The sequence below is a fragment of the Eurypyga helias genome, unplaced genomic scaffold, assembly GCF_000690775.1.
Source record: "Eurypyga helias isolate BGI_N326 unplaced genomic scaffold, ASM69077v1 scaffold42878, whole genome shotgun sequence".
Lineage (NCBI taxonomy): Eukaryota > Metazoa > Chordata > Aves > Eurypygiformes > Eurypygidae > Eurypyga > Eurypyga helias.
In genome coordinates, this window is record NW_010268455.1 from 1 (window position 1) to 12,369 (window position 12,369).

Consider the following 12,369-nt stretch of genomic DNA (forward strand, 5'->3'; position numbering starts at 1 on the left):
CCCGTGCAGGGCTGCCTCCCCGCAGGGCGCTCGCTGCGGGCACAAGCGCCCGGCAGCCGTGTCAGCACGCTGCCGTCGGCCTGCGCTTGCTGACACGTGACTTGTCGATAGCGAAATCCATGGCCACAAGACGCAGAGCACTCGGACCACGGGCTCGTTACCCACCTGCGGGATTCAGAGACAAATCTATAGCAACCCGGAAAGCACTGCAAACTTGCTGGTTGTTCGCAGTGACCCATTTGCAAATCCAAATAACAAGACACTGCCATTGCAAGTTTTAGATGTGAGAAAACTCAGAATCAGCTTTTCCAGTTGTTAGGCAAGATCTTATAAATGCGGTTAACCGATGACTTGTAAGATAACTGTGGCTCAGTACACACTAACAGATGCTATGCTGCGTGTTGCCCAGGCCATACCAAGTAAACCTGACAGACCCTGCTGGATTTAGCATTTCCCAAGGAAGGACAGCATACTTGTCCATCATTTATAAAACAAACGGTTCTGATTTAGTTACTAATGAGGTAACAGGTGCCATCCAAATTTATTGCATCAAGACCTTAATATATCATGGCTCAAACATAACATATTACTTATTGATTAGCAGTTCCAAAGATTTAGCCTGTCTTGGCAGCTCGGAATGATACTGGGGAAGCTGCAGGTGGCAATATAATTTATTTGACTCGATCTTTTCATAAATTATAGAATCATAGAATGGTTTGGGTTAGAAGGGACCTTAAAGACCATCTAGTTCCAACCCCCTGCCATGGGCAGGGACACCTTCCACTAGACCAGGTTGCTCCAAGCCTCATCCAGCCTGGCCTTGGACACTCCCAGGGATGGGGCATCCACAGCTTCTCTGAGCAACCCAGTGCTTCACCACCCTCCCTGTGCAGAACTTCTTCCTGATATCCAATCTAAACCTACCCACTTTCAATTTAAACCCGTTACCCCTTGTCCTGTCACTACAGGCCCTTGTAAAAAGTCGCCCCCAGCTTCCTTGTAGCCCCTTCAGGCACTGGAAGGGGCAATAAGGTCTTCCCGGAGCCTTCTCTTCTCCAGGCTGAACAAGCCCAAATCTCTCAGCCTGTCCCTATAGCTGAGGGTCTCCAGCCCTCAGAGCATCTCCGTGGCCTCCTCTGGACTCACTCCAACCAGTCTATATCCTTCTGATGTTGAGGGCTCCACAGCTGGATGCAGCACTCCAGGTGGGGTCTCACCAGAGCAGAGTACAGGGGAGAATACCCTCCCTCGATCTGCTGGCCACACTTCTGATACAGAATGGGGCTTTATGTGTAGCACAACTGTGATAACAGGAAAAATGTTCCATTCTCCTTAGCAATTACTTCATTTTCTTACAGTCAAACCTTTTATATCCATTCAAGGAAGATTATTCTTTTACAGTCTGGACCCACATCTTTTTCTCCCTTTTCAAGCTCAAGTACCTTTGCAAACATTTGGTGCAGTGCATGCACAGCAAATCTGCACGGCTCACATTTGGCAAACACTTAACGCACAAGCTAAGTACGTGCTTAAACCCTTATATTTGCTTAACTGTACCTCTGTGCTGCGTGGGAGGGAAGTGATTAAACACATGCAAATCACTTGGAATAATAAGGACACATCACACTGACCGTATGTCTAAGGCCTTTCTAATTCTAGGGATACTTTCTGAAGAATTGCCTTGGGATGAGAAAATCCTGTAGAAATCAGGTAAGTGGGGAAATGGAAAGGGAAGTCTGAATGTTTTGCAATTCCTTCCCAGGTCACTAATCACAGGGCAGGGGGAGAGGTTAGAGGCACTAGGAACCAGACACAGGGCTATTTTCCAGGCATCTGGGATGCTCTTCCTATACAGGAGGTGTGGAAGGCTTCATAAAAGAAAAGCAATTTGTATGTCAGCATACACGTATAATTCAAGGCAGAGTTAATTATGTCAGTATACACACAAATCCCTTCCACTGGTAAGTATGTAAAGCCAAATTAAAAGCAAAAGAAATCTAAGCATTTTAATAAGAGAGAATTTAGGTGCCAGCCTGCCCAGCCATATGAGAAAACTGGGGTTTGTGGTGAATCCTCTGGGTCCGGTGATAATCAGGTTGGTAAGTTGTGCACTGCAGGCCAACGAAAAGGCACTGGACCCTCTAGTACCCTTCTAACTGTCATCTGCCCTAAACGGCTGGATTTTAAGAGGGAAACCTCCAACGAGTCCGCCCAATTCAAACTATTAGTTCTATTTCAGTATTTTTCCACTGGCAAAAAGTTTGATTGTTAGGGTCAACTGCTAGAGTTCAGGCTCACAATTTAGGATGATCTGTTTTCTTGGCTGCTAATAATGAAAGATAAATACATTTCTCCCGATATTTATCTGTTGCTATGTTTTCTGCATTTACAACAGAGTTTAGAACACGCTGGCAAGATGCACTCCCACAGTCAGTTAAGGTCTTAACACTTCTCTCTGAACACTTTTCCAGTGAGGGACAACTCCAAAATGTGTGCATGACTTCTCATCCCTCACTGATTTTTACGTTGCTGATGGTGATGGCCAATTCCTTTAAGCAACAAAAACTCTTGTTTTGAGGACTCCAGAGGGATTCCCTGCTAAAAACCTAGAGCAATGCCTTGTTGAGCCGGAATGCTCGGTGCAGATCAAGACGACTAGAGGTAAGGTTTTGGCTTTTGGAATCAGATGTTGTGGTCTATTTGCCTGTCATACAAAGATTTTCTGCCCCAAGATCACAAGGTACCCCAGCTGATCCAGCAAGAAAGTTGGCTGGGAAGGACATGCAAGGACACTACAGACACACAGAATCACAGACTGGTTTGGGTCGGAAGGACCCTTAAAGTCCATCCAGTTCCACCCCCCTGCCATGGGCAGGGACACCTTCCACTAGACCAGGTTGCTCCAAGCCTCATCCAGCCTGGCCTTGGACACTTCCAGGGATGGGGCATCCACAGCTTCTCTGAGCAACCTGTCCCAGTGCCTCCCCACCCTCTCGGTGAAGAAGGCATTCCACATGTAAATGCCACATGAGGCATTCCACCGTAAATATCCTACTCGGCTCTGCTGGCATGTTAGGAGAGGAGGTGAACACAGAGTATCCTGGCTGCTCTAAACACGACAAGATTTCTCCCTGCGCGCTGACACAGATTCCACAAAACCAGCACATCTCAATGTCTCAAGAGAGGCCTCCCGCTTAGCTTCGAAGGCGTTGGCGTGGTAGCAGCCAGAGTTGCTGCAGCAGCATGGAGACTTGCACAGACCTCATCCATTCAGCTGAATCAAGCATTCCCCCACGCGGCTGAGATCCATTTTCACATCTCGTGCTTTGGAGTTCATGAAATAAACCCCACGTTTCAGACTCAGAGTATAAACACAGAAACAGCGTCGGGAGGCTGAGAGTGCACATACAGCATGCGGACATCGAGCAGAAAGGGGTTTACCTAGCAGGGCAGTCATCTGTGTTGCACAACTGGTGAATAATCGCGGGCTTTGGCAGCTCTCGGCACAACGACTCATTTACTCTCTGTCTCTCTGCGTTCACGCACCGCAGTCTTCTGGAGCGGGTTCCTGAATTCCCACAGGTGGCAGAGCAAGTGCTCCACTCATCATATTCCCATTTATAATCTAGGAAAGGCAATTGAAGACAGTGTGAGAGAAGCACTAGACATCATTGCACTTTTTAATTGATTTGGCAGCATGTTCTATAAGCGAGATAGATACCGCATCCTCTGCTGAACAGCAAATATTTCAGCGTTGTGAAAAGGGAGCATAAGCCAAAGTAGAATTTAGTCCTCCCCAGCTTCCCCTCAAGCTCAGCCCTCACATACACACACGAAGTTCTCTAGAAGGCAAATGGGATCAGCATATGTGCACGTGAAGGGCAGAACCTGGCTCACAGTAGGAACTGACGAACTTATTTTAAAACTTTCATAATATTTTTACACAATGAGCATTAAAAAGAGGAAGCCACAAAGCCGGGTCTCCAGGTTTCCTGCTGTCCTACAGTAAGTTTATTCTGAAGAAAACTCATCTTAACTCCAGACACTTCACATAATTTCAGGATTTAAGAGAATCCTGTATTAAACTACAAAAAAGTACGTAATGCATAAATAATTCACCACTGAGGCATCTGGCAAGATGAAAAAGGGATTTCTTTTGAAGAGCGTTTTCTATTAAAAAGCGATCACCTCTAACAATTACTACCTTTATATGTAGTCACAATTCCACACGTACCCCTTCCCCCACAGGGTTTTTTTTGACACTCGGTAAAAGATGAAGTACTGTGCAATGTTGACAGATTTTCATGTGATCGCAGAAGGAGTCAGATTTTTCTGTAATACCCAGGAATAATTGATAGCTACCAGCTGTGTCCACAGGCTCGCTCTCACAGCACATAATGAATTCTTTACCTTATTGTTTTTCAATGTTTCCTTATTACTTCTGAGTTTCTTAAAATAATACAAAAGGGCCTTTTTCAAAGTAGAAATAGCTAAATTTACTGACTGCAGCTATGATGGAGAGACTGCATTGTTTGTTTAACTAGGATGATGGCACTCAGAAGTGCCCTCAACACGCCTACTGTGCCCACACCACCAAAGGAGATCTTGCAGCTCTACAGACACATGGGTAATTCAGTGATGAAACCGTCACCGAAGCAACGGCGTTAAAACTCATGACTAGAAAGTGGAATCTCCCCAAAATACTGTCCAGCCTGACTGGAAAGGGCATTGGGTGACCAAAAGGCAGTCCAGCTAAAGACTGCAGGTGGGTAGTTCCATACCTGGCTCTAACTTTAATGAGAGCTGTATTAGGACCAAGACCTGGAGACACTGTTTGACAAAATCTATTAGGGTACCTTAGGATTCAGTTCATAATTAGCTTTATTTACTTCAGATTTTAAAAACAAACATTTTGATCATAGGTGTGTTTCAGTAAAATTACTCTGTAAATGCACCTGACTGCACAACCCTGTGCATACCAGAACCAATATCTGCTGGTGGTCACTGAGAACGCACTGATAGGCAGCAGGGATCTGACCTTACTGCTTGAGGCCTCTGCGCACAGACAGTAAGTCATGTCATATTGATTGGTTAATTGGTAAATCACATACAAAAACTTTCCATTTCAACAGATACCCGTGTTTAAATCTGATTTGCATTCCCGGGGTACTGACTGGTTAGACTTCTTGTGTTTTCTTAACTGTCAAATCAAGTTTGGTGCTTTGCTGCCAGACTCTTAGTAGGATCTAAGTTCCTAACTCTCTTTTTTAAAGCCCAATTATAATGTAATTCATTTCTAAAGCACTTCAAACATTCAAAACTTTACGAAATGACTGTGGATACAGCCTGCTGTCCTGCTGGTGTGTATGTAAGATCCTTGTCCAATTCATCCATAACCCTCAGCTGTGTATTTTATAACCTACTAATAGAAATGTAGTTTTCTGCAAGCGCGTGACATTGGAGAACACTGCAAACGATGAGTGTGCAGTGCACCCTAGTGCACTGACATGCTTACGGGTGACTACAGTAAGATGGCTACCTTATCGCTTCGATAATGCTGGAATATGACAATCATCTTAAAATTATTTGGATTATAATTAAGATGTTTCCAAAGATAATCTCAATGTCAGTTTTGTTTCAGCTCAGTGGACTATCATGGCAATAATTTCTATGATTTGTGGAAGGAGAAGCTGAGAAAACTTCCTGATTTAAAACAGCTTAAGCAGCAGGACCCTGAGTCAGGCAACATGCTCTCAGCACCTCAGATACTCAGAAATGAGAACCCCTACCTGGTATCTGGATACCGGCTAATACCCATATCCAACTCTGAGTAAGGACACTGTCTATGGTAAATGGGCCTATTCCCACATGTGAAGTTAAACACGCATTTATGAATTACTCCCTGTGTGTAAAAGCAGGTGAGGATTCAGGAAAGTCTGCACAGAGTGTAAGAAAACATTTGAAAATTTAAGAATTTGTCATATAATTTTCAACAAACCTTCCTTCTTGACATTTACCCAAACTGACATTGGTTTTGTTCTAGCTGAAGTCCAACATTGGAATTGTCCAGCGAATTGACCAGAGTTGGTGTTCACCTCTAGGATACGACCCCCAACTAGGGTTCGGTATTCCAAGCTCTTCACTTCCTCAAGTGGACTATCTCCGAAAAGCCAGTGAACTGTGTTTCTGTAGCTGGGCAGCACCGGGCAACCTAAAAATCAAAAGCATTTTAGCAGGTTTTTCTAAACGCATCAAAACATTTGTGCGTAAGTACAAATGATGTTGTGATTCTAGGAAAAAGACCCTACTGGTCTAAATAAAAACAAGAGTATGCAAAATTCACTGCAGTCCAGCCGATGGCCCAAAATCCTGGCCATAACCCCTAACGAAATGAGTAGATAATATAAATTAAATGACAAAGCAGAAAAGACAACTTACCTATTCTTAGTGGGTCTCCGGGTACCACACTGACATTTGTACCAATTCCAGTTGCCATTAGGACACGCTTTCTTCTGCTCCCCTTTGATAACAGAGTCTTATTCTCTGCATATCTTTGGTCTGCAACACAATGCGTAAGATCCCTCCTTAGCAAGAATTACATCAAGATGCTAAAAAAATATTTGTATCAAAATATCCAGCCTGCTAGTTATGAAGCAGAAGGAAAAGAGCGCTTTGGAATTCTTTAGGATCAACTTTGTTTATGCAGTTAAACTGTCTAACAAATATACTTCAGGGATGTAAACAAACAAATGCAGAAATTATTTAAAATGTCTAAGCAAGTTTCCAAATTAATCATATTTATTGCATTTTATTTATATATAGAAAAATAAGCCTGTAACAGCGTAAAACCAAGATTTACAGGATGTATGATGTATTTCCTGTTTCTCATGACAATGTTATTTATTATTTCATTACCAGTCATTCACCTACAGAAATTTTAAGAACAGTAATTCTCTCAATGGAATCAGGCCAATTCCTCTAGTCCATTAGATGGAATTACAACAAAGTGCTACAACAGAATAAAAGCAGAAAATCTCTTAAAATCTCATTATGCATAAAGACAGCATAATGCATGCAGAATCACGTGCCTATCGCTATAGCAACTCCTCCTCTTTATCATATGCCAGACAGTATAACTGCCAAAATGTGGGCAGTCTGTCAGCAACAGTTCTTGCCACTCAGTCAACGTTGCTGTTTTGAGCAATGTGCGCAATATCTATGATACTCCTTCCAGAACGGCTTAAATCTTCTGTCGTATTCTAACTTCTGTGGGTCATTTTACATCCGTTCAAGGTTTTCCCTCAGTGTGCAATGTCTGTACAAAGCCTCCTGCTTGTCTTTGTCACCCCTGGGACAAAACCATCCGTAGAGGTACGGTGAGGCCAGTCCCGTACAGGCAAAAGGCTCGTTGCCTTCTCAGTCCTCCGGAAGGTTTATTAGAAAGCCTGAACGGATGTTGCTCTGCTGCTTGACTGCCCCAGGTCAGGCAGTAATCACTGGAGCGAAGGCCAAAAGACTGACACGATGTGGCTACAGACAACACTGAGTCAGTGCAAACTGCAAGTCCTGATACCATAAATCCTCCCATTTCAATGCAGTTTTGCACAGCCAAAAAAATCTGCAGAATTTGGCCCTCTCCTATCCACTCAAGATTTATTTAAGCTAATGTCATGTGACCGGGAGCAGAAACAAGGTTCAGACTCTTGTGAGCAATCTTCCCCGTCACATCGTTATAATGACATTCCTCTTCGAAGTTTTGATGTACTCCAGGAAAACTGAACCCAAGAAGGGACCTTCAGTCTACCCCCATCCTCACACAGAGCCTCCCCTTATGCCTTCGGCAGGTCTTCCATGGCCAACGGATCCAAACACCTATAACCTGCCCCGCACGTGTGCCTACGACAGCAGGCTTTGCAGCAGGGCTGGCCACGGACAGCTGCATTGTACTTGGTTCGGCAGAATGGTGAGAACGTTCATCTCCAGCGCTGAATGATCCATTTACAGGCACGGCTGTATTATACAGTATTACGTTATTAATCTACTTACAACAGAGCCATTTAAATGGACTTCTTCCTTACATTTTCTATTCTGAGAGTTAGCAGTTCATATTCCAAATTTTGTGTTTTCCACGTCCCTACACTTTATTGGCCTTATAATTAAAAAATACCAACCCCCAAACCAGCCTTCGCTTTCATTTCACTGCATTTCTCTGCAGATTTTCTGCATACCTCAAGCCTGCCCCGTTTCCCTAGACAAAAGCACTGGGAACAATGTGATACGACAGTAGATTTAGTTCTCTCATGTGTCTGCTGGTTTAAGGGCTGGGATTTGTTGCCTAGAAGCAAGAAGATGGAACAACTTTTGAAGAAGTCACAAGTCAAACCATCTGTCTCTAGATCCACTGTTACAGGAAACACAAAATAGAGAACAGATCCTAGGGAGTTGGATGCAGTCAAAAATTCCAAGTTCATAGTAAAATGTTAAATATCCCTCCCAACTATTTTATTGGCTGAACTTCATAATCGAAGTGGTTTACTGTTGTTATCAGTATGGAAATCTCATTTAGCACTTACCAGTTAAGTGGAGAACAGATGCAGCTTCAGATTTTCCGAGAGCGTTAGTTGCTCTGCAGGTGTATGTTCCTGCATCTTCATAGGAAACATTCCTCAGGAATAAAGAGCCATTCAAAACCAAGAAAGAATTGATTTGTAGACTGTCCTTCTTAAACCATGTTACATTTGGTTGGGGAACACCTTTAAAATGCAAAGAATTAAAATATTTCTTGAGAGAGATAACCTGGAGGTTTTCTATTGCTGACATAACATTCAGGAATCCTAAGTTCCTTTGCCATTTCCCAGAGGAACAACATCACATCAAAAGGAGTATTTGTTCCACTCACAACAACACTTCTCAGTTGTGACCCCTATGAATAATTCAGCCTCCCACGGAGAATAAGGGTTAAGCACGGGACGGCAAGGTCACAGAAGAGCTTTAAAAGCCCCTACCAGTCCTACAAATGCAACCCACGCCTGGGTCTTGCTACGGAGAGATGGGAGACCATTAACCCCAATCAGGACCAATTAGCGTGAAGATCCGCACAGCAGCTTTTCATTCAACCTGCATCCCAGAATATATGAAGGAATGAATATTCAATCTCTAATTACAAATAAGGAAAAAAAAAAGAGGAAACTAGAAACTGAGGCAAAATAGTTCTCTTGAAGAAAACTAAGGATATATTTAGCAATTAGATTAGAAAACTTGGCCAATTTCTGCCAAGAAAACTCCTGGAAACTTCTCCAAGTAGCAGATGTCAGGTACACAACCTGTAACAATGCGGTGTGAAGGAAAAGGAACAGAAAGAGCTATTAACAACTTAACGAGGGGCTCGGTCATTAAGCAACCTCATTTGCCATGTCACAGAAAGCCAAAGGTCTATCATCATTCCTACTGTAACACTTGAAGAGACTCAACAGTTGCAGATAACTTGTCCTTCTAAATTTTAATCAACTAACGACTTTGGACATTTATTTTTAACTGGGAGGTTTCTCCACTGGCACAGTACCACCTCTGTGGGAGGAATTCTACTTTCCTCAAACACTGGCCTTTAAAAAGGCATCTTGCACGCTGGCAAATCGGACCCTTCCCTGCTTGTGCTCCTTGAGCTGCTGCAGCAGAAGGGCTCCTTCAGAGCTCCAAAACCCTACAGGAGTCACCGGGGAAGACCGGCCTCCGTGGCACGGCGACGAGCAGCAGAGGAGCACAAAGGCGCAGGGCGCAAGACGAGTCGGAGCAGTTAAACCCTATTCCACCTGAACCCTCTTTTCCCTAAATACATTGATTGGTGCTCATGGAAGACTACCAGGAGGGGTCCTGCTGGAGCGGCTGACCCCAGTGTGGGACATTTGGAAGTTCCAACCATCTTGAATGCGAATTCAGCCTCCTCTCTTCACAGATCATTGTGCGGTGTTACTTTACAGATGATGTCTTCATGATGTGGAATAGCCTTTAGGAACAACTCGAACATTTCAATCACTGGCTTAGCACTTGCAATGCACACCTCAAGTTTTTCCTTTACTGTAATAGGAACCAGACACACTTTTTGGAACCTGCTGTTTCACTGAAGGGAAAAGCTCCCCCCGACCATTTTGTCTAGGACGACAGCAGAGAGAAACGCTCCTCAGCCTAATCACAGATTTTATTCTAGACAATTTAGCAACTGTTCAGTGCTTTTAAATTCACGTGACTGTGTTTTGTTTATAAAACAAAGTACGGATCTGTAGAGCGCACAAGGGTCCAAAAAACCAGGATGTTTTTCAAGTTTCCAGAAGAAGCTTTATGCCACTTTGAAAAACCCTTGTGGAATTAGGATGAGGTCTTGTTTTAAGGGTCTTTTTTCCATTTTACCCAAGCGTTCTGGCTGAAGTGTACCATTCTCAGACATACTTTTCCTTTACAGTGTATTTTCCATGGCCATGCAGGCGTACACACTACCATACAGATGGGCTGAGGAGGTGGCGTGAGGATGCTGGGCTGTTTTAATCTACGGCCTAGAGGTTTGCAGCCAGACTACCCTCGCTGGCATCAAAACCCTGCAGACCAATCAGAGCCCAAAATAAGCCAGAAGCAGCACGGTGGAGATGGGGCTGCAGTTGAAAGATTTAAAGTCAAATTACAGAAAAACGTTTAGAAAGGTTCAAAGTTTAGCTTTTAACCTGAGTTTCTATCAAACTTCAGCCTAAGATCTCTCCATGATACAGTCCTCCCTCTGCTCTCACCACAGCATTCAGAAATGTGCATCATTCCTGGGATTTAAGTAAAATATTTCTTTCATCCAACTTGGTTCCTATCCTAGAGTTTATCCCCGGAAAAATTGCCATGTCTCTACTTTTCTCCCCGTGCCTCATTCGGAGACATGTAGAGCCTTTTAAAACCCGGGCTGGAGTTCAGTTTGCAGAAGAAATCTGCAGAATAGCTTTGCCTCTCATTTTAAGTTCAAAATTGGGCATCTGTCACACACCTTAAACTCCATTTTAAGTTATAGCGAACGATTCCTCTTTCTTTCTCCAAAGAGCTGTATAGGTTTCCCTTTAGGGGAACCAAGCAAGGCACACCACACGCACACAAGTACATCAGACCATTCCTCAAATGAATAATGTGAATACACAAACGTAAATCCTGGGTCTAAGGAGCAGAAGTGTGGACAGAGCCCTGCATGGCATTCCAGCAACCAGCCCAACTGAAACGCACGACGAATCCATCCAAGCAATCTTAGGGGTGCTGTCACTGATAAAGTGGGGGAGAAAAAAAAATCCATGAAAAACGATCCATAATGGAAAAAACAACACTATTACGCATCATACGTGGTTATTGTATGCTGACATTTTAAAAGAGAGTTCTCTAGATACCCTCAGGGTGCATCCATAAACGTGAGCTGTTTAAGCTGAAAATCATAGTGGGCATAAGCACAACACTCCTGCATTGTATTTTACCCCAAACTACTGAGAAGCAAGATTTTTACTTAAGAGCCAATAATTTTTATGTGACCTGTGTGCTGAGTCCCTCTGAGCTGGCCCCTCCACAATCACTTTAAGGACCCTTCAAGTTTTTTGCATTTCCTCTTTCCTTTTCATTCCCCAACCTTTGTATTATGTGGATACCAATCCATTATCTGAGAGTGAGCCTGGGAGTATCTGTTTAAGAACTGGTATTTGCAATCAAGCTCCTTCTGTGTCCTTTTTCACTGGCTTTCGGTTAGGTTGCCATTAAGAGTATTCAGGCAAACCCTCAGTTGGAGACCCAAGCTAAAGAAGATCCCTTTTAGAGAAGATTTCAGGGACCTACTGCAGGCTGCGGCGCAGCAGGAAGGGAGGAGAGGGGCAGGACCCTGCACACTGCAGCCAGGACACCGCTGGATGCTAGAAACCAGGTGCCTCTCGCCCTGCCTGTCAGGGGAATCCAAACCAGCGAGCACAAAGGTGACAGAAAGCTTTTGGAGCTGTGCATCCAGAGAGATGTAGGGGGGAATCTGGCCAGAAAGAAGTTTTATCGTGTGGTGCTCCCCCAGCTGCTGATAGACACCCTGTAAATGGATTACAGAAATAAAGTGGTAGAAAAAGACATCCCTTACAGTCCAGCTCCTTTGCATTCTTCCCCAAAGCAGCATGCACGTTTCAGGCTCTTCTGGACAGCTTCAGTTCCTCTGTATGTTTGTACTGCCAGTGAAAAACCCGCTTCTGCCCTAACTCTCATGAAAGATGCCGAATTCTTGGGCACCCTGTCCTTTCTGGAATTCCTATCCTAGAATCATAGAACGGTTTGGGTGGGAAGGGACCTTAAAGACCATCTAGTTCCAACCCCCCTGCCATGGGC

General features: G+C 43.9%; 1 protein-coding gene across 1 annotated transcript in view; it reads right to left on the reverse strand.

Annotated features, from left to right (window-relative positions):
• Positions 1-7: 7 nt before the first annotated feature.
• Positions 8-12,369, reverse strand: part of LOC104514165 (ADAMTS-like protein 3) — a gene marked incomplete at both ends in the record, with an annotated part of 32,129 nt that continues 19,767 nt past the window's right edge. Inside the window, 5 exons of the mRNA XM_010157738.1 lie at positions 8-165; positions 3,442-3,625; positions 5,999-6,211; positions 6,439-6,558; positions 8,574-8,753. Coding sequence (XP_010156040.1) covers positions 8-165; positions 3,442-3,625; positions 5,999-6,211; positions 6,439-6,558; positions 8,574-8,753 — 855 coding nt within the window. The remainder of the gene's footprint in view (positions 166-3,441; positions 3,626-5,998; positions 6,212-6,438; positions 6,559-8,573; positions 8,754-12,369) is intronic.